General features: G+C 59.5%; 3 protein-coding genes across 4 annotated transcripts; 2 read left to right on the top strand and 1 right to left on the bottom strand.

Moving 5' to 3' along the window:
* Window positions 1-1,468: 1,468 nt before the first annotated feature.
* F12 (coagulation factor XII) lies at window positions 1,469-9,293 on the top strand. The gene is made up of 14 exons (XM_040974421.1): window positions 1,469-1,528; window positions 1,866-1,923; window positions 5,824-5,923; window positions 6,044-6,114; window positions 6,406-6,516; window positions 6,622-6,753; window positions 6,886-6,990; window positions 7,123-7,288; window positions 7,385-7,649; window positions 7,729-7,916; window positions 8,105-8,241; window positions 8,328-8,477; window positions 8,873-9,021; window positions 9,126-9,293. Exons 1-14 carry the CDS (start codon window positions 1,469-1,471, stop codon window positions 9,291-9,293), a joined length of 1,860 nt encoding a protein of 619 aa, XP_040830355.1.
* A 793-nt stretch (window positions 9,294-10,086) lies between these two features.
* On the top strand, window positions 10,087-10,533 carry PFN3 (profilin 3). Its single transcript, XM_040976134.1, has one exon. The coding sequence runs from the start codon at window positions 10,105-10,107 to the stop codon at window positions 10,516-10,518; it is 414 nt and encodes a 137-aa protein (XP_040832068.1). The 5' UTR covers window positions 10,087-10,104; the 3' UTR covers window positions 10,519-10,533.
* A 1,562-nt stretch (window positions 10,534-12,095) lies between these two features.
* Window positions 12,096-21,010, bottom strand: SLC34A1 (solute carrier family 34 member 1). Of its 2 annotated transcripts, XM_040976140.1 has the most exons (13): window positions 20,893-21,010; window positions 20,610-20,759; window positions 20,396-20,524; window positions 20,142-20,285; window positions 19,298-19,409; window positions 18,999-19,194; window positions 18,817-18,912; window positions 15,294-15,320; window positions 14,759-14,801; window positions 14,403-14,570; window positions 13,410-13,526; window positions 13,172-13,296; window positions 12,096-12,599 (listed from the first exon to the last, which is right to left on the bottom strand). In XM_040976140.1, exons 1-13 carry the CDS (start codon window positions 21,008-21,010, stop codon window positions 12,096-12,098), a joined length of 1,929 nt encoding a protein of 642 aa, XP_040832074.1. The 2 variants fall into 2 exon arrangements, with proteins under 2 accessions (XP_040832074.1, XP_040832083.1); XM_040976149.1 differs by lacking the exon at window positions 15,294-15,320 and having other exon boundaries at window positions 14,759-14,822.
* Between the last annotated feature and the right edge of the window lie 322 nt (window positions 21,011-21,332).

Genomic DNA, 21,332 nt, shown 5'->3' on the forward strand with positions numbered 1-21,332 from the left:
TTGGGGTGCACAGCTTTCCTAGTTATTAAAACATGAAGCTGCATGCTTCTGTGGAAGAATTTGTCACAGGTGTAATTAAGGTTCTACATGGGCTGGTCTTTGGGAAAGTATCCTCGGGGGGACCTGATGTAACATGGTGAGTGTTTACAAGATACAAAGCTTGGGACTGGCACTGGCACAGCAGGCTAATCCTCTGCTCGCATGCCATATGACTTTGAGTCCCAGCTGATTCGCTTTTGATCCAGCTCTGTACTTACCAACTGGAAAGGTAGCGGATCCCTGCACCCACGTGGCAGATCAGGAAGAAGCTCCTGGTTTCAGATTGGCCAGGCTCTGGTTGTTGTGGCCATTTGGGGGGTGGGCCAGCGAGTGGAAGGTCTCTCTCTGTCTCTCTCTCTGTAAAGAATAAAAACATTTCTTTAAAAAAAAATCCGGGCCAGGTGCGGTGGCGCAGTGGTTAAGGTCCTCGCCTTGCACGCCCGGGATCCCATATGGGCACTGGTTCTAATCCCGGCGGCCCCTCTTCCCATCCAGCTCCCTGCCTGTGGCCCAGGAAAGCAGTCGAGGACGGCCCAAAGCTTTGGGACCCTGTACCCGTGTGGGAGACCCGGAGGAGGCTCCTGGCTTTGGATCGGCATAGCATCGGCCCGTTGCGCTCACTTGGGGAGTGAATCATGGGACGGAAGATCTTCCTCTCTGTCTCTCCTCTCTGTATATCCGCCTTTCCAATAATAATAAAAAAAAAATGCAAAAAGACACTCAACATACAAGAGCCTTTCAACATGGCAGAGTCTGCTTTGGACATGGGCATCGGAGGGTCCGTATGGAGAGAAACACAGGCAGCCCAGGAGCCAAGGTGGCTCGGCTGCAGCCTGAGAGGAAGCAGGGACCCCTGCCACAAGGAGTAGAATTCTGCCGCTGCCTGGGTGACCTTGGAAGTGACCCTTCCCTCGGGGCCCCTGGAGAGCCCAGGCTTGACCTCAGTTTCGTGGTCCTCCAGGCAGGAATCCCAGTCACACAGCACCAGGTTCCTCATTTTGAGTTTAAAAACGCGTACATGAGTGCTGTGTAAAGCTGTGGAATCGGTGGCCATTTGTCATGCAGCAACAGAAAACTTAGAGCTCAATGGGTCCTAAGATCCTTCGAGTGGAAACTTCTCTCTGGCCACCCTCATCCACAGTAGGACCTGGGACATGAGAATGACCCCCTACCTGCTTCTGGTCCCCAGGTTCCAAGGTGGAACTTAGCCTCTCACCGCTCACCCCTGCCCGCCACTTGCCAACCACTCCCTCAGGGGCCATGCATGGGGGTGGCAGGGGGCTGGGGCTTTCCACAAACACCTGGGCCCACCCCCGCCATGCCCGGGAGGGTAACTTGACCAATCTGCATTTCCCAGGCCCCAAGGACCTTTGGCCAGCCCTATTGATCGGCATTTCTGGGTAGACTGTTAGACCAAAGGACGGGCGCCATGGGGTGGGCTCTGCTGCTTCTGGGGTCCCTGCTGACAGGCCTGGAGTCAGCATTCGCGGTGAGGGCCGTGGGAACCAGGGTCGTGCCCAGATGGCCTTGGGGGGTCTCCAGCACAGCCTTGGCCTCTGCCTGTGACCTAGTGGTCCAAGCGGCTGGGAGGCCTGCCTGGAAAGGTGAGGCCAGTCCAAAAGGCAGAAGCAGAGAACAGCAAGAGTTGGTGGATAAGTGAAGGCATGGCCTGTGCTCCTTGTGGAGAAAATGAGGGAAGAAGGGGTTTGGGTCTTGGAAATCTACCTTTCTGTGCTATGAGAGGAAGCTGGCACCCAGCGTGCCATCAGCGATCAGCGGCAGGCTGGAACTTCCTAGGCAAATTCCTTCCCTTCTCATCCCTGTAGATTCCACCTTGGAAAGCCCCCAAGGAGCATAAACACAGAGCGGACCCGCACATGGTGGGTGAGTAGCCAGGATCCCCTTCTAAGACCCTTCGGCTGGTGGTGTGTGTGTGTGTGTGTGTGTGTGTGCGTGCGCCGGTGTGCACAAGGCATTGAGGCTGCCTGAGTCATTGGGGTAAGGGGACGGGTCCTGGCCAGGGCTGGATTGTGTCTCAACCCAGGAGCAAGCGAGGGTGCCCTGAAACCACCATACCTGTTCCCCCTTCTTCCCCAGTGTCTCCCCTTCTTTTCCTTCCTTCAACATGTCCCTCAGTCATGCCATCCATGGGCTGGGGGCTGGGGTGCCCAAGGGGGGAGCAGACTCTGGAGCTCAAAATGTCTCTGAGGTGACTGTGGGCTGGTGATTGTCTTAGCCACACTTCAGTCTGCCTGTCTGGGAAGGAGCAAAGAGCCCTTGATCCGTGGGAAGCCCTGGGCTCCGAGCCCGTGGCGTAGCAAGTGCTCTAAAAGCACCGAGGGGAGAGCCAGGCGTTCGTCCTGGGTGTTAGGCACCAGCTGGGACACCTGCGTCCCATACCCGACTTGTTTCTGATTTTACTTCTTGCTAGTATGGAGGCAGTGGTGATGGCTTAGCCCCTGGGAAGCATTTGGGAGTGAAATCAGTGCATAGGATTTCTCTCTCTCTTTCTGCCTCTCCCTCCCTCTGCCGAATTTAAAACAAAACAACAAAACAAATCTAGTGGCTTGAATTAGCCAGCTATATTTCAGATGAAGCCTGCCTGCCAACCCCTCCTTCCCCAAATCCAATCATATTTACACTTGGAAGTGCAGAGAACCTGCTCTGCTGAGTCTGAGCCAGTCAACACTGGGCATGGCACTGACACCCCCACAATCCAGCCCTGCTCTCTTCCCTCCTCGCCTGACCCAAGCTCCGTGCCCTGGCCCAGCTTCTCCTCCTCTCTCTGTCCCATGGGCAGTACAGAAACCCCAGCGAGTGCCGCTGTGGTTTCAACAACACAAGCCCAGCCAGTGCTGACCAAGCCACACGACCCATGCCACACGCCATGTGAAGGTCTTACTGGCACGGCCCCACTGGACCCCGCAGCCTCGCTCTGAGGTGGACACAGGCAATTCGGCAGCTGTGTTCTTTAAAGTTATCATGAACACAGTTGCTAAACACCAGTGAGTTCCCTCAACCCTCTGGTCATATTTGCATCAGCCGCGACTAGGTTAGGGCATAGCCGTTGGAGCTGCAAGGTTAGTTTGGAGGCAGGACGTTGGAAGATCACGCATCATTTCCTAGTATACATTTCCCATGAACTTTTGGAAGACTCATTGTATGATCTTGCTTTCTGGCTTTTTTTTTTTTAAGATTTATTTTACTTGAAAGTCAGGGTAACAGGGAGAGACACAGATCTTCCATCAACTGGTTCACTCTGCGAATGGCCACAAAAGCCAGCGCTGGGCCATTCTGAAGCCAGGAGCCGAGAGCTTCTTCCAGGTCTCCCACGTGGGTGCAGGGGCCCAAGGACATGGCCGTCCTCTGCTGCTCCCCCGGGCATAAGCACAGAGTTGGATCAGAAGTAGAGCAATTGGGTCTCAAACTGGTGCCCGTATGGGTTGCTGGCTCTGCAGGTGGAGAGGAGGTCTAGCCTGATACACCACAGCACCAACCCCACAGACTTCTGTGTAAAGACATGGACTGCGTGTGCCTGTTGCTGGTTCCATGGCGCTGAGTGACAGCCAAGAGCCCCCTAACTCACGCCCCGGTGACGCCTTGGCAACACACATCTTCGGGTGGTGCTTACAGCTTTCTTGCACTGAGGGACATGAGAGAGCGTTTCGGTAGGAGGCTCCCAGGGCCATTTCCAAGAGCAAAATCACAAGACAAAGCACAGAATGTGAAAACCTTGCAGTGCCAGCCCGTGAAAGGGACACTTGCTTAGGAGTGAAGACAGGACACAGGACATCATCCTTCTGAACCTCAGTAGGGAGCGGGCTCTGTGAAAACACCGTGAGGACTGGTCTGTGGCTTGCAAGCACGCCTGAGCAGGCAGGGTGCCAGATCGGCAAAGATGGGCTAGGTGAACAGTGAGGACTCACTGCACTGGTATTTTCCTTTTTTTTTTTTTTTAATAATTTATTGTGTTGGAAAGGCAGATGTACAGAGAGGAGGAGAGACAGAGAGGAAGATCATCCGTCCGATGATTCATTCACTACCCAAGTGGCCGCAATGGCCGGGTGTTGCGCCGATCCGAAGCCAGGAGCCAGGAACTTCTCTCTGGGTCTCCCACACAGGTGCCCGGTCCCAAGGCTTTGGGCCGTCCTCGACTGCTTTCCCAGGCCACAAGCAGGGAGTTGGATGGGAAGTGGAGCTGCCGGGATTAGAACCAGCGGCCATATGGGATCCCGGAGCGTTCAAGGCGAAGACCTTAACCATTACCCTATTGCGCCAGGCCTGGTATTTTCCTCTTAACCACTTGCTCCTTTTTTTCTTTTCCTTTTTCAGTTTATCCATAGGGCTAGTCTGTGTGGCAACAGCATCACACGGGGGGCCAGTTCATGTCCCAGCTGCTCCGCTTCTGATCCAGCTCCTGGCTTATGGTCTAGGAAAGCAGTGGAAGGCGGCTCAAGTCCCTGGGCCTCTCACCCACTTGGGAGACCCAGAGGAAACTCCTGGCTTCTGACTTCTGATAGACTCAGATCTGGCTGTTGTGGCAATTTGGAGAGCGAACCAGCAGGTGGAAGATCTTTCTCTGTCTCTTCTTCTCTCTCTGAAACTCTGCCTTTTCCATAAAATTTTAAAATATTTATTTAATTACTTCTTTTGTAAGGCTGAGATTTTTTCCTGTCTGCTGGCTCACTCCCCAAATGTCTGGTGGGAGTCGGGAGCCAGGAGCTCCGCTGTGGGCAGAAGCCCAGCCACCTGAGCCCTCAGGATGCTCATCTCAGGACTCAGATCAGAAGTGGAGCACCATGGCTCAGTGGCTGGATCCCTGCCCTGCACGCGCCGGGATCCTGTATGGGTGCCAGTTCGTGTCCTGGCTGCACTGCTTCCCATCCAGCTCCCTGCTTGTAGCCTGGGAAAGCAGAGGAGGATGGTCCAAAGCCTTGGGACCCTGCACCCACGTGCAAGACCCAGAAGAAGCACCTGGTTCTTGGTTTCAGAACAGCTCAACTCCAGCCATCACACTCATTTGTGGAGCGAACCAGCAGATGGAAGATCTTTCTGCTTCTCCTTCTTTCTATAAATCTGATCTGCCTTTCCAATAAATCTAGAGCTTTAAAATAAAAGAAAGAAGGAAAAAGAGAAGTGGAGCTGGGACTTGATTGAGCTCAGGGATTCTCTGACAGGGGTGTGAACTGCAGTGGACCCTGCAGCTTCCCTGCAGCTTGCCCTGGGCTCCGAGGGCTTGACTTCAGCCAGTGTTCGCTGGGTGCCAGCCTTGTGGCAGCTCTGTAGGCCTCAGCGGCTGTGAACTTGCTCCGGGTCATGCGGTTACCAGATGGTGGAGTTGAGTCTATTCCAAATACCTCAGTCCAAATTCCAACTTTTTTTTTTTCAAATTTTAATCAGCTGTCATGTAAAAAATTGAGACAGTGAGACCAGAGGATCCGTATCCGCTGGCTTACTCCGTAATGCCTGCAGCAGCTGGGGACAGGCCAGGTGACACTGGGAGCACCTCCATGCAGGTGGCAGAGCCGTCACCTGCTGCCTTGCAGGGTGCACATCAACAGGAAGCTGGAGTTGGGCACAGGGCTTGAACTCACTCTGCCTTGGGGTGCGGATACCCCAAACTGTGCCTTAACCACTGCAACCCAGTGCCTGCCCTTGACCCCGGTTTCCTGAGTAAGATGGTATCTTTTGGTGGTCTCTGTCCTTTTCCCACCCAGACCCCTGGGGGTGCAGTCTACACGCCTGGGCATCTGCCAGGTCCTCAGAAAGTGTGTCTTCCTGCAGTTCTCACTGTCACCGGGGAGCCCTGCCACTTCCCGTTCCAGTTCCGCAGACAGCTATACTATACTTGCATCCACCAGGCCCGGCCCGGCCCCCGGCCCTGGTAAGAAAAACTCCCCAGGGGTTGGCGCGGGGTCTGGGAGAGGTGGGCTCTGCCAGGAACCCTGGAGAGACGGGGCCGGGCAGAAGGCAGGCAGAGCAGGAAAGCTTTGTGTGTCTACAGGTGTGCCACCACACCCAACTTCGATCAAGACCAGCAGTGGGCTTACTGTCAGGAGCGCCAGAAAGTGCAAGGTGCTGTCACAACCACAGGGCTGCCGCGGGGTCCCGTCCTCCCCCAGCGACCCTCCTGGGACTCCTCAGGCCCCACACCTGGCCTCCTAGCCCTGGCCCCGTCCCTCTTGCCACGACACCTTTCAAGAAGCCCGGGAGGGGGTGGTCCCATTTAGCTGGTGGGTAAACCAAGGCTTGGAGGCTTCAAGTTCCAAGGTCACAAACCCAGTAGGTCCAGGGAGGAGGACTGGGGCCCCAGCCGGGTTCTGACTCAAGCCGCCTCAGTCTTGCACCCTGATGTCTGTCTCTCAGATCACTGTGGCAAACACAACCCCTGTCACAGAGGAGGGAGGTGTGTGAACACACCCCGCGGTCCACACTGCTTCTGCCCACAGCACCTCACAGGGAAGCACTGCGAGCGAGGTGAGCGATGCTGCAGGCCAGCGACTGCGGGGCAGCCAGGAGAGGCCCCTGGACCGCCGGCCGCTGGCAGGGCCTCAGCCCCTCTTACTGTCCCCTTCCCCCCAGAGAAGTGCTTTGAGCCTCAGCTCTTCCGGACCTTCCACGAGAATGACATCTGGTATAGGTTTGAGGCGGGAGGTGTGGCCAGGTGCCGTTGCAAAGGTCCTGATGCGCACTGCAAGTTACTGGCCAGCCAGGGTGAGCGTTTGGGCTGAGCTGAGGTGGGGGAAGGGAGTGTGGATAAGCGGTGGGGGTCAGGAGGCTGGGGGAGGAGTGCCGGTTACCTGCGGGGAGAAGTTTCAGGGTGGTTCACTACCCACCTTCCTCCAGTGTGCCCCACCAACCCGTGCCTGAACCAGGGCCGCTGCCTAATGGCGGAGGGACATCGCCTGTGCCGGTGCACCCCACCCTACAAAGGGCCCTTCTGCGACTTGGGTAAGTCAGGAGGCATGCCATCCTAGAGGAAAAGGGCTGGAGAGGGGGAGGAGAAAGCGTGGCAGTGGGGACAGCCTCCAGGCAGCGCGGCAGAGCCACCCATGGGCTGCGGGGAAAACGCTCTTCCTGCAGACACCGAAGCCAGCTGCTACGAAGGCAGAGGGCTCAGCTACCGGGGCACGGCCAGGACTACCGAGTCGGGAGCCTCGTGTCAGTCGTGGGACTCGGAGGCCACCTACCGGAACATGACGGCCGAGCAGGCGCTGCGTCTGGGACTGGGCCACCACGCCTTCTGCCGGTGCGCGGGCGGGGACCCCGCGTTCCCCTAGCTGAGCGCCCGCACCATCGGGGGGGACCCTCCCTCTCTAACAGCGCGCCCCATCTCCGGCTGCAGGAACCCGGACAATGACCGCCGGCCGTGGTGCTTCGTGTTAAGCGGCGATCGGTTGAGCTGGGAGTACTGCGCCCTGGAGCCATGCCAGACTCCAGCCCAGGCCGCACCTCCGGTCCGGGTGCTCCCGGAGCGGCAGGACTTGCCTTGGCCCTCGGTACAGCAGAAACCTCAGCCCACCACCCTGACGCCGCTGCCTCCTCCGGCCGAGACCTCAGGTAGCTGGGAGCCAGCGAGGCCTCGCAGCGGGCAGGAGCTGAGCCAGTCGGCAGCCAATGCCCCCGGGGGTCCGTGCGTCCCCAACCTGAGGACAGCCTCTTCTCACAGCCTTGCCCGACGTGTCCCAGGGGCAGACGCCCCCGTTCCAGTGCGGCCAGCGGCTCCGCAAGCAGCTGAGCAGGATTGTCGGTGGCCTGGTGGCTCTGCCCGGGGCACACCCCTATATGGCCGCGCTGTACTGGGGCCACAATTTCTGTGCCGGCAGCCTCATCGCCCCGTGCTGGGTGCTGACGGCGGCCCACTGCCTCCAGAACAGGTGAGTACGCGGCTGCCCGGGGACCAGCGCCGCCCCGGGGACCCGCTCCTTCGTCCTCCAACACCACCGGCGGGCCTCACCAAGGCTGGAACCCTACTTTGCCCGCCCCTCCGGACTGGCCCACTTCCCAGCCCCCCACAATGTTGGGATCATCTCTGGGGTGCTGCCTCTCCTTCCTGTGCCCACAGACCGGCGCCGGAAGAGCTGACCGTGGTGCTAGGCCAGGAACTACATAACCAAAGCTGCGCGCGGTGCCAGACGCTGACTGTGCGCTCCTATCACCTGCACGAGGATTTCTCACCCATCAGCTACCAGCATGACTTAGGTGCTTGGGGTATTGCTTGGGGATGTGGGGGTGGGGTGGGACCCTAGCGGCCCAGCCTCACTGTCGTCCTTCTCGCTCCGGGTTAGCTCTTCTGCGCCTGCAGGAAAGTGCGACCGGCAGCTGCGCGCTCCTGTCTACTTACGTGCAGCCCGTGTGCCTGCCCAGCGGCATCGCCCAGACTGCGGAATCTGAGGGCGTGCTCTGCGAGGTGGCTGGCTGGGGCCACCAGTATGAGGGTAAGCACAGTAGCTTGGGGCGGGAGGGAGAGCTTCGGATGCCCTCGGTGTCCTCTGGGATGCCTACGCTAGCCCGATTGGCTGGGAGGATTTGCAGCCAGGGGCCTGGGTTTCCGAGTCGCGTCCCGGCTCCCCCAGAGCACAGCGCAAGTTGCACTTTGCTGCTAGCTTCTGGGTGTCGGGCTGCAAGAACGAGCAGCGCGCTCCAGCGGCGGAAGGATCGGTTTGGCAGCCCACCGACGCGTGCGTGCAGGTTCTTGCTTCCACTCCGCCGGTGGAGCCTAGTTGGCGTCACTTGCCCCCCGTCGGGCTCGCTTGCACGAGTTTAGCAAGGCCGGGCCAGGGTTGGTCCCCACTCCTGGGAGCGCAGCGAGGCCGCTGCTGTGCCTTCGCAGGGGCCGAGGAGTACTCCAGCTTCCTGCAGGAGGCACAGGTGCCCCTGGTCTCCTCCGAGCGCTGCTCCGCCCCCGACGTGCACGGAGCCGCCATCCTCCCCGGAATGTTGTGCGCCGGCTTCCTCGAGGGCGGCACGGACGCGTGCCAGGTGAGAACCCGGGCTAGGCGGGCGCCTTCCCCATCCCTGCCACTCCGTCTCTGGAAGACCCCCGGCCGAGGACCCTGAGCCGCTGTGTGTCCCGTGAGATGCAGGGTGACTCCGGGGGTCCTCTGGTGTGTGAGGAAGGGGACGAGAAGCCGAAGCTCACCCTGCGAGGCATCATCAGCTGGGGCTCGGGCTGTGGCGACCGCTACAAGCCTGGCGTCTACACGGACGTGACCAACTACCTGGCTTGGATCCGGGAACACACCGCTACCTGACGGCCCAGGGACAGGAGAGTGGTCAGCGACGATGGCAGCGGTGCAGGGGCTCAATAAAGCGCTTTGAACCTGCAGTGCGGGGCGGCTCTTGTGGGGGTTCGCTTGGACGTGCTAAGGCGAAAACCATGCGCGCCGCAGCTCCTCGGGTCATGAGGTCTGTAAGAGGCTGGATTCCGGACCGGCTCGCCCTGTGTACCCAGCCACGGGCAAAGTGACTGTGTGTTCTGTCTCGCTATTACCTTATTAATCCTTAACGTGCACAGCGGCAGCTGTTAGTCATGCACAGACTCAGGCGTTACTTCTGAAGCTTTTTGGGACCTTATCTCTATGCCCAAGATCCACCACGCTCCACGTCAGGTCAATTAAATCGGTGGTCCCAGGCATAGCTCTGAAGCTCCCCAGATGGGATTCGAGATGCAGGGGCCGAGATGCAAAACTTTGGGTAGAGACAGAGGGCCATAGCCTTCTCCCAGACCCTCCAAACCCCTCTGGGGTTGCCAGCCTCAAAGTTTCCAAGGTGGCCAGAGTGCCACCGCCCAAGCACGGCATCTCTCCTTGTGTCCTTAAATCCGCCCTTTTAATGATGCAATCAAGTTGGTGTTCTCCTCCCAGAAGCTAACTTTAGAAACCGCCCCCTCAACCCCCGCATACCCCCAGGCTCCCAGTTCTCGCCGGCCCCACGGTAGAGCGGCTCTGTGGCGTCATCGCCGCGTCACAGCCCCACCCCGCGCACCTGCCCCCGCGCGAGGGGGAGCCGGTGCTACCAGGCGTCCTTGACGCAGCCGGCGGAGCGGGGCGCGCCGCGAGCACGATGGGCGACTGGAAGGGCTACATCAGCGCGGTGCTGCGGGACCAGCGCATCGACGACGTGGCCATCGTGGGCCACTCGGACAATCGCTGCGTGTGGGCGTCGCGGCCCGGGGGCCTGCTGGCCGCCATCTCCCCGCAGGAGGTGGGTGTGCTCACCGGACCCGACCGGCAGACCTTCCTGCAGGCCGGTCTGAGTGTGGCCGGCCGCCGCTGCTGTGTCATCCGTGACTACCTGCTGGCTGAGGGCGACGGTGTGCTGGACGCGCGCACCAAGGGGCTGGATGGGCGTGCCGTCTGCGTGGGCCACACGCCGCGCGCGCTCCTCGTGCTCATGGGCCGGCGTGGCGTGCATGGAGGACTCCTCAATAAGACAGTGCACGAGCTAATCCGCGGGCTGCGCAAGCAGGGCGCCTAGCTGACCAACCAGACCAAATAAATGGTGATCTGGACGCCCCAGCTTCTGCTCCTCTTGGGCGTTTGCGCGCACACGGGAGGTGGGTGGCTGGGGCAATTGAAAATAAGGAAACCGGCTTCTGGGAAGATCCTTGCCTGAGAGTTAGCTGGTGAGGCTGGGTTTGGGCTCCTTAAGAAGCCTGGCACCAGTGCTCCCATCTTGTTTTAGCAGGGACCCTGCACCTGAGAGAGAGAGAGAGAGAGAAACACGAGTGGGGGCCTCAGCATCTCGTTTTCAGATGTTTCCACACATCTTGGCAGGACGAAGGGCCGCCAGCACCTGTTCCCAGGCACCCACTGGTCACACTTTCTGTGGCCAGGGAGGTGGAGAGGCTTGGAGAGCAGCCCTGGGTTTCCTACGCTCCTGGATCGCTCCTCACCCATGTAGCTCAAAGAGGATCCACTGGGCAGGTCACTGTCCACGGCCATGATGTCCTGCAGCCTGCCTGCCTTGATGCCTGGGTCCCTGTGTCTGTGGCCTGCAGGGAAGAATTTGGCCCCACCCCAGCCCTTGAGGTTCCCTGTGTCGGCTCAGCTTCAGGCTGCCCTTGTGATGGGAAAGCTGTGGTGGCTTTAAATGAAGCTTTGTTTGTACCCAAAGATGGGAAAGAGGGCATCTGGCCCCTGTGTCAGGGCATGGAACTTGATCTCTGGCCCCTCTCCCTTCCCCCACCCTGTCCCCTCCTGCAGTGGCCCTGACATGCTGGCACCTGTCATTCTTCAGCAGGGGTGTGTGTGGAGGTGAGCTCAGAAGGCAGGGAGAGACCAGCAGGGGAAGCCTGCTCGAGGTAGGGCAGGCAGTGGGCTGGCCCCAGACCCCAGCAGGTGCTTCCAAGGAGTTGGCACAGTGGATCGGACTAATTGACCCAGTATAAGGTGCATCTTGGGGGCGAGCTTGTAGGACTGGCTTCCTCAGCACAGGATGGCTCTGTCCAGGGCAAGCTCCCCTGCTGTTGGCAAAGCTACTGCCCTCCCTTCCCCACCCACAGATGGAAAGCAACAGGACTTCCAAATGCATGCCGATTGTTTAATTCCTTTTTTCCTTATCAGGCAGTGTTGGGAAGGCGGGGGGGGGGGGGGGGGTCCGGGGGAGGGGTCAGAATGGTGCGAAGGACCTGGGTAAGGATGAGAATGGTGTAATGGAGCAAGGTGGCGAGGGGGGCCAGGAAGCCAGTGACTCAGTCCCCCACATCTGTGCCTGGGCCGATGGCTACACACTTGCGTGCCCGCACTCACTCTTAAGTCTGGCCCATCATAGGCCCCCCAGGGGCAGGGGCCTGGAATCATACCCCATACTCTGCAGCCTGCACACTTACACGTGCGTGTCCCCAAATGCCCTAGCTCCTACACAGGCACAGGTGCTCACACATACATACTGGTGACTGTCACAGGCACTGACTGTTCCACAAGTTCAGGGCTCTGTGCAGCTGCCTAAGCGCAGGCACCCAGCATGGCACGCATGCATGGGCAGCCACACACAGCTGCCTACCCTGCCACCTTGGGCTCTGCGCACACCAGCCGGTCATCCAGGTCCACAGCTTAGAGGCGGGTAGCATTGTGGTGAGCAGGCAGTGTGAGGCAGGGGGAGGATGCGGCAGGGGGCAGCTCCTCCAGAAAGACCCTGGCAGGCAGCTGCGGTGAGCGAGGCTCGGGTCTGGCATAGCACACGGTGGCATGGGTGATGAGGCGGTCCAGGGGCTGCAGGGAGTGCATCCAGCGTGGCAGGAAGTCCCACGTCTGCAGCCACTTGGGCAGGCGTCCAGGACTTCGGCTCTGCAGGATGTTGACCAGCACCACGAAGGCCAGCAGGGCCCCGAAGGGCGTGCCCACGCCCACCATGGCCTGCCAGCCTGCCATGGAGATGCCGAACACGAGCGAGGGCAGCAGCAGGAAACACACGAGCAGGTAGAGGACAGCGAACCAGCGGTACTTGGCCGTACGTTTGCCCAGCGCCTTGGCCATGCGGATGGGCAGGCGCATGCAGGGCAGCGGGTACCACAGCAGGATGCCCGAGATGTTAAAGAAGAAGTGACAGAGGGCGATCTGCAAGTGGAAGAGTGGTGGAACTGAGGTGAGGTCTGGCCCTGCCTGCTGGGTGAGGCCAGCAGGGATAGAAGAACACAGGGCCTCTGGCCTCTCGCAGGAGGCCTCAGCTCACCCCTGGGGTGGCCACACTGGCTACTGACGTCCTGAGATACCCCTGAGCAGCTGCCAAATGCCCTCCCTGAACTCTCCACGTTGCCCCCACTGACCCCTGCCCTGGGAATTCCCCAGTTGACACTGCCAGTGTCAGCAGCTCTGGACCCAACGGCTCAGTGCCTTGGCTTGCTGCTCACTCCCTTGCTCCTGCTGTCTGCCCCAGCCGCACGCTGATGCCCTAGACTGAGCCAGGCCCCTCTCACAGCACCTCCTCTGCAGGTGCAGCTCTACTGGGTGAGGGCCACGTTGTGCTTACTGAGCAGTGTCTCTGCCAGGGTTTCTGGGAGAGGTAGCAGGTGGATATCTATTCCACCTGGCTCTTAGCAGGCAGTTGAACAGTATTTGCTACCTGTGACTCCATGCCCCAGCTCCATGCCCAGTTCCCCTGACTCAAGTGGGACCGCCCCCGGACACACCTGGAAGGCGCTGGCAAGCTTCTCCCTGGGGCTGGCCAGTGCAGCCAGGATGGCAGTGGTGGTGGTACCAATGTTGGAGCCCAGGGTGAGTGGGTAGGCCCGTTCGATGCTGATCACACCCAGGCCTGTGGGGGAGGCAGGGGTGCAGTGAGAAAAGATGCAGTTCCTTTGCCCCCCACAGTCCTTTTCTGCCAGCCTCACCCTGCCCCCACCTCTGTGGGGAGAGCAGGGCACTCACCGATGAGCGGGGTGATGGCCGAGGTGAACACAGAGCTACTCTGAACAATGAAGGTCATGGCTGCACCCACCACCATGGCAAAGTAGCCTGTGACCCAGGTGAAGGGTGAGGGCAGGTCTGCAAGGAAAGCCCATCACAGTAGCCTGGGTAAGCAGGAGGCACTGGGTGAGCAGCCAGGGTCCTGCTCAGCCACACTGGATGCCCCTGACTCCCACAATCCTTTCCCAGCCTTCTGTTCCTGGGAAACCAGGCCTCCCCAGAACCCTCACTCAGTGTCGAACCACTCACCCCCAGCGCTTAGCACAGACTTTCCTATAACCCCACTAGCACCCCGGCCACTGGAAGCATTTCCTGACCCCACCCCTTGTGTCCCCCTTCTCCGGGCACCCAAAGTACCCAAATACCCCTTACTCCAGCTTGAGTCACAGGCCACTCATGGCCAGACTGTCTGCAAAGCTCACCATGATACACACGACAGTGTCACCTCTGGGCCAAGCCCTGATACCACTCTCCTAGCTCTGAACAGCCCTGAGGTCTGATGCTGCCCTATCGCCCCTCTCCCGACTCTTCCATTCCACAGTCTGCCTGTGAGCCATGCGCTTGTGGCTCTCACCACCCTGAAGGCTCAGGGTGTGTGTGTCGAGGCCTCTGCCGAGCTGAGCAGCCTCTGCCATGCTCCTTGGCTGCATCTTGGCTGTCTCTTTTTTTATCCTAGGAATTTATCATCACCCATATTTTTGCATTGCACGTCTCCCCCTGCTGGGCTCTGAGCCCCTGTGTGAGCAGCCTCCATGCCTCTGGTACTAATTAAGCGTGTGCACCTGCTGGGATGGACCCCCCACCGGGGCCAGCTGCAGGTGGCCCAGATGTTCACAGCTCTGGAAACTCTGAAATAACCCAGTCCTATCCCTTCCCCAGGGGGACACTGAGGCCAGGGAGGTGGTCAGGGCGGGCCTGTGCTTGACAGGGTGGGCCGTCCTGCTTGCAGCTCACCCGTGTTGATCACCTTCTGGATGACCTTGGCCACCTGGCCCTTGAGCAGGGAGTTGAGCATCTTGACCAGGAGAATGAGACAGGTGCATAGAAGCACCAAGGAGCCAGCCAGCAAGATGAGTCCCACGGCCAGGTCAGGCAGCCATGTGTCCACAAAGATGTGGTTGCCTGCAGGGGAACAGTCCTGCTTGAGACCCAGCAGTGCCCCCTCTCGGGCTCTGAGCCCAAGCTCCTCCTTGAGGCCCCATGCCAGGGCCTGACCCAAGTACAGGGCTGCTGTTGATAGCTTCCCGTCCTGGGGCTGGGCTGGCTCTGCCACTGCCGAGTGGGGTACCTGCCACGTGGTGGACACTCACATTTCTCCATGGTGGCATTTCCGTGGGGTCTGCTAACGTTGCTCTCCACCCTGGCCACGGAAGCCTAGATTAAGAGGAGTATGTTAGGAAAATGCTGATATGACAATGTGGGAAAAGAATATAGCACACAGGACTCCTGACCTGTGCACATGTGACCATGCACGGGTCATTTGTCTTGCTAAAGAAACTCGGATGGGCTTGCTTGCCACACAAGCGTTTAGGCCTGGCCGGCCCCCTGCAGGGTCTGCCAGTCACCATTCTGATCTGGCTCCCTGAGGACCAGCGGGGGGTCTCCTGATTACCAACCCTGCCATGCCGGTCGTCGTCTTTGTCCTGCATGCTCGTTGGAAGCTGCTGGCCAGGGCTCTCATTGCCCTGTCACCACCCATTTCTCGTCTGCACCCTGGCCCCATCTACCCCCTCAAGATATTGTCAGCCCAAGCTGTTCCTTACCCTGGGACAGAGGAAGGTCAGGCAAGGGGAAGGGAGACAAGGAGATGGTGCTCTGGGTCCGGCTTGTCTCTTTTTCCCAGACCTGTTGTCGGTGCAGGGAGGTGGGCTCCTGGGAAGTCCAGAAGCCCACTGCCATGGCTCAGAGGGCCACCAGGCAGGCAGGACACTTAAATACTGGGCTTAGCTGCATAATGAGGCAGTGTGGAAGACAGGTGCTGTGTCCATGGGGGCAGCAGCTGTCAAGGTCCAAGCCGCTGTCACTGCCTGGAGACACGGCCCAGCATGGCACGGCACGGCATGGCACAGCCCAGACCAGCATGGCACGGCCTGGCATGGCCCAGCCCAGCCCAGCCCAGCCAAGACCAGCATGGCATGACACGGCCTGGCATGGCCCAGCCCAGACCAGCATGGCATGACACAGCATGGCCCACCCAGCATGGCACGGCACTGCCCAGCCCAACACGGTTCAGCACAGCCCAGCCCAGCATGGCCCAGCATGGCATGGCATGGCCCAGCCCAACCCAGCATGGCCCAGCATGGCACGCCTGGCGTGGCCTCGCCTAGCCCAGCCCAGATCAGCCCAGGGTGGTTCAGCACAGCCCAGCCACCCCATTCTCTGAGAGAAGCTGTGACTTTGAGGTTTGAGATTGGATCTTCAGACAATGGCACAAGCAGCCTTATCTGATCCACGGGTCATGAATGCAAGCCAGACTGCCATTAGTGCCCTAGGAACCTGTCAAAGCCTATCAGAGATGGGCAGGGCTGAGTTGGGGTGGTACCCAGCTCACAGAGGGGAAATTGAGTCTCCCAGGGCCACACCTAGTGAGGCGTGTCCTTTCCAGGGCCCCAGGCAGCATGCAAGAGCTGTGGTGTCCCCTGTTTTGCGTCAGCCTCTTCCAGGGGCTGCTTTGAACACTGGGGGTGCCAGCTTGGTCTGCGGAGCCCCGTCCTCCCCCAGTGCTGAGGGTGGGAGCTGGGAGCAGGGAGTAGGCACTTCAGGGTTCCTTACTCCTTTGGTTTTCAATCTGATTGATGTGTTGTTTAATCCAGATCCCTGCTGTTGGCCTGGGAAAATGGTGGAGGACAGTGCAAGTCCCCGGGCCCTTGCACCCACGTGTGAAGAACCAAAAGCCTGGTACAGCCTGGGCCCTTGCAGCCCATCTAGGAAGTGAACCAGCAGATAGAAGGGTCTCTGTGTCTCCTCCTCCTCTTGCTGTCAACTCTACCTTTCAAATAAATAAATAAATCTAAAGGAAAGACAAAAGACAGGCACGCACCGCTGTGGGGTGTGGTTCATCCCCGTCCTGGTTTGAGTGGTAGGTGTGTCTGTGTTCCCAGCTTGCCACCACTAGGCCTTGGGGCGCCAGCACGCCTGGAGGCCTGAATTATAGACCTAGAAATCAGGGGAACCTGGTCCTTGCTGGGCTGGATTGGAAAACAAGGCTGGGACAATAACAGTAGCGGACTGTGAGGGTAGAGGAGAGCCAGGGCAGGCTCCGCCGGCTGCGGCTGCTTGAGGATCCCATGGTGCGTGAGGATGACTTCGTAGGATCCAGGACTCCCGCACACCTGCCTGAGGTCCCTTAGCCCTCTAGGGAGAGGCCCGGGAAGCAGGTGCCCCCTGAGCCGGGGCAGGGGTGCCTGACCAAGCCATGCCTTTCTGACCTACCCAGGGGCCTCCCTGAGACGGGGTCTTAGGACCAGGGAATGCTCGAAGAGAATAAAGAGGATCTTTACAAGGCAGAATCAGGGGCAGGACTGGGCTAAGGACCAAACCATCAGGGGTTGTGGGGCTTTGGCCTTCTTGGTTGGGGTTGTGCAGCCCGGGCTAAGCCCCTGGGGAACTGAAGAGATGCTACCAAGCAAGACAGGGGTGCAGAGGCAGCAGGAGGACTAAGAGCCAGGCTGGGAAAGGGTCGAGAAGAGGGAGCTGGCCCTGGGACTTCCAGCCTGGGGAGTGAGCACTGGAGCTGGTAGGCTAGCCCATCGATTGCTTGGGATGCCAGTTTGAGCCTCCTACTCCATTTAGTAAGCATATGTGAGGGTAAAAGAAAGGGTGAGAGAGAGAGAGAGCTTCCACCTGCTGGTTCACTCCTAGATGTCCACAGCAGCCAGTCAGGCTGAAGTCTGGAATTCCTGTGGGTCTTCCCTGTGGGTGGCCGGGGACCAAGTTGTTGGACCCTCATTGCTGTCCTACAGAGACCGTGGCAGAAGACTGGTCTGCTCCACGGAGTGGCCACAGCTTGAACCGGGCCCTCTAACAGCTTACTTTGCGCACAGGACCTGCTCCTTTCTCCATTTCTGATCCAGCTTCCTGCTAACACACCCAGGAGATCCCGATGGAATTCTGGGCTCCTGGTTTCTGCCTGGCCCAGCCTGTCATTGTGACCATTTGGGAAGTAAACCAGGGGATGAGATCTCCCTCTCTCTCTCTTTGCCTGTAATCTGCCTTTCAAAATAAATAAATAAATAAATAAATAAGCAGCTCTAGCTTGTGTGAAAGAACCTGGAAGGCCTGGATCTGGGGGCATACGAGAGAAAAGAGCAGAGTAAATGCTGAGACTTTGCCAATTCCTGATTCTGGGAGGGTCGCCTGCCCTAGCTGGGCCTCTGTGTAACAGCGGGAAGTTCCTAGCAGCCAGCCTTTCCCCAGGGATGCCTGGAAGCACCCGGTGAGAAAGCACGGGATTGCACCTGCGCCCAAGGAAGGCATCCTGGAGTCTTTGTTCTTCTGAAGGCGGCAGAGCATCTTGTTAACAGCGCCATCTGGTGGCGACGAGAACTCCTCCTGGGAGTGCCCACGTGAGCCAGTCAGCCTGGCAGAGTGAGAAGTGGGCACATGGGCTAGGACAACTGGCTGACGCCTTGAAGAGAGGCAGTGAGATGCAACGCCAGGACCACTCCAGGGTTTGCATCCTAGCTCCATCACAGGAGATTAAGCCATATCATGGGGATGTTCCCTGAGCATTGTCATCAGTGGTGCTCCTTGGAGATGACCGTGAAGGAGCCACACTGTGGCGGAGGTGAAGCTGTCCCTGGTGCCCAATGCCTGCACCCACTATCCAACCCTCTGGGATTAGCAGTCACAGGAGCAGGATACAGCCGTGGAGACAAAGTTGCCACTCACAGGACTCCGCCCAGTCCCGTGTTCTGCACCTGAGCTGGCTTCCTGTGCATCTCTTCCCAGCTTTGTCCTACCAGCTACCCACACCACTGAGTCCCAGACCGAGCTAGCTGGTCACTCACTGCCCACCACCATGGCAATCCCCCAATGTCCTAGGGCCATGTTTCCTTAGGGCAAGCTCTGCCAATTTTCCCAGTGTCTCTGAGCTGGTGTCTCTACTGTGAAATCAGCAGGTTGCACAACAGCAGTGAAGAACAGACTGGAGCATGGAGCAGACCCCAATCCCATCCCTCCCCTGGTCTTCAGACTCAGTAGGTCCAGGGAAGGGCGAGATGGTTGGCATGACCACTAAGTATCCTGAGACCAACGCACTGCCTGGATGAAAGTGCCACATTTGCCCTCTCCTGGCTCAGCAATCTCGGGGGCGATTTTGCACAATGGCGCCAAACGGCAGCTCTTTGAATGAAGGCCGGAGACTCACCTCCACGGGGTCCCGGTGGCACCAGATCCGGATGAGGCTATGGTTCCGCAGGGTCTCATCCCCCGTGGCAATGCCGGTGATGACAGACTTGTCCAGCTGTGGACGTGGTGTGGGCAGGGGCAGTGAGGCAGGGACTCTCAGCTGTGCGCCAGCCCCCTCCCCACGCCACGCCCTGTCCCTGCCTGGATGATGAGCTTTGTGAAGGGTTCCGTGATGATCTTGAGCAGGTCCGGGGCGTCACGGCCACCGCGGATATTGAAGGAGACCACCACGAATCCCGTGATGTGGTGCAGGTAGCCGGTGGCGGCCTCCAGGGGCAGCAGGACCAGAACGGACAGCCAGTTAAAGCAGTCGTGCACCGTGGCCCCCGCGAAGGCCCTGGGCAGGGAGGCTATGTTGCAGGGGCAGCCAGAGCCAGGGCAAGCTCGAGCTGGGGAGCTTGTGGTGTCCCTGGCTGCCCTCCCCACCCTGCCCCCCTCACCGCCGGAAGTCCGTCCTATCCCCCGCCTGCATCAGGGCCACGATGGTGTTGGTGACGGAAGTGCCAATGTTGGAGCCCATGATGATGGGGATGGCTGAGCTCACCTCCAGCACTGTTGGGACAGGGGGCCTCTCAGACAACAAGGTGAGGGCTACCCAGGTCCTGAGCTGCCAGACCCACTCCCCTTAGCTTGGGGGCCACACGGCCCTTCCTGCCACACTGCTGACTTGCCTGCCATCAGCGTGCCCGTGGGCACGTGCCATTTGCATTCTGTGCCTGCAGGCATGGGTACTCAGACCGCATGCGGTGAGTACCAGATAACACACTCAGGTGAGAATGTGTATCCTGCCTGCAAACGCCCATGCGTGCTGGTCTGTGCTCTTCTGCATGCATGCCGGAGTGGCAGGGAGTTGACATATCACGGCTTGACTTGCTCCACCACTAACCCCTGATGTAAGGTGCTTTGTCGCTGTGGCTCACACACTAGCAAGTGACATGAAGACCAGGAGACCATCCTTGGTCACCTGGGCAAATCCCGGTTCATGGGGTGAAAGCCCGGGGTTGCTCAGAGGAAGAGATTTCCAGTAGTCCAGGCCTTCCTTGCAGCTGACCTGTGCCATGATCCCAGACGGCCCTGCCAGCAGCCCCACTTCCATGTCATCTTGTCTCCTCCTGGATTGGGCTCTCTGGCTTCCCTGACCCCACATTGATAGCAAGGCCAGCTGCCCTGGCTGTTTCCCTTGCATCCCATTTTTGCCTGTGCTTTAGGGGACGGGGCAGGCCGTGCTGGGACCCTGAGCTATACCCTCCAGGTCCCACCACTGTCCCCCCTCTGCCCACTCACAGCCAGAGGAGACCATGCTGACGATGATGGATGTGGATGTGCTGGAACTCTGCACCAGCACCGTCACCAGGATCCCCACCACCAGCCCCGCCACCGGGTTGGACAGGATGGCGTTGTCCTTGAAGATGTCGCCAGCCACCTTCCCTGGGAAGTACAGGCACTGTTGGGTTCACATCCCCTTCAGGAAGCGGCCATAGTTCTCTGGGCCTGCAGGTGCCCCTGTCCCCTGCTGCTGCCCCCTCCGGCCTGCTGACCTCCTGCCAGCTGGAAGGCAGAGCTGAGCACGTCCAGGGAGCAGACGAAGAGGTACAAGAAGCTGAGCATGAGTGGCACCTTCAGCAGCGTGGCACCTGCTTGCCGCAGCTCCCGGGCCCAGCCGGACTCTGGAGGCACAGGCCAGCCTGTGAGCATGACAGCTGCAGGGCTGGCCAGGCCTCCCCCTCCCCACCCCGCCCTCAAGCAGCCCACCTGGCTCCAGTTCCTCCTCCAGGGCCAGCTTGGCCGGCAGTGGTTCATGGCGCTCTGCCACCTCCCCATATGGGCAGCCATGCTCCGTGAGGGCCACGGGGCCCAAGCTGGGGAAGGCGTAGGCGGAGGTCCCAGGGATCCTGTGTAGGACTTCGGAGGGAGGTTGCTCAGGAGCTGCCCCCTCCCCACCAGGGCTCAGGGCGCAGGAGGAGGGGTTGAGGCACTCCCCTACCCCACCCTGGGGAAGAATAAGCAATAGTGGCAAGTGGGGTCTGGCACTTACCCTGGGGGCTGGGCACATAAGCAAAGGCTGCCCCATGCATCACAGGGCCCCGGGGTCCTCCACGGCCTGGGAGGGGAGAGACAGCTGGCCCAGCCAGCCGCTCTCCACAGGACATCATCCTGGACCCCACTCTCTGTGGGCCTGCATGGCGGGGGATAGCAGCAAAGCTGAATCACACACACACACACGCACACACACACATGCCAATCCTCAGACACCCTCATCTGCTATGCTCCCTGGAGAGCTCAGCCCGGCTCTGCGCACCCTTCCCCCAGCAGGTGTTTCTACCGGGCCTCTGTCCCAGGTTCTGAACTGGGTGCTGGGGTGCACTGACAGCTTTAGACGGACACAGTTCCTGCCCTCAGCAGGGGGGGGGAGGCAGGTAGAATTGAAACTATCCCCAAATAGATGGAAAATGGTGATGAGGGTTGTGATGACAG

This window comes from Ochotona curzoniae, unplaced genomic scaffold (assembly GCF_017591425.1).
Source record: "Ochotona curzoniae isolate NIBS_2020 unplaced genomic scaffold, NIBS_Ocur_1.0 contig_1, whole genome shotgun sequence".
Lineage (NCBI taxonomy): Eukaryota > Metazoa > Chordata > Mammalia > Lagomorpha > Ochotonidae > Ochotona > Ochotona curzoniae.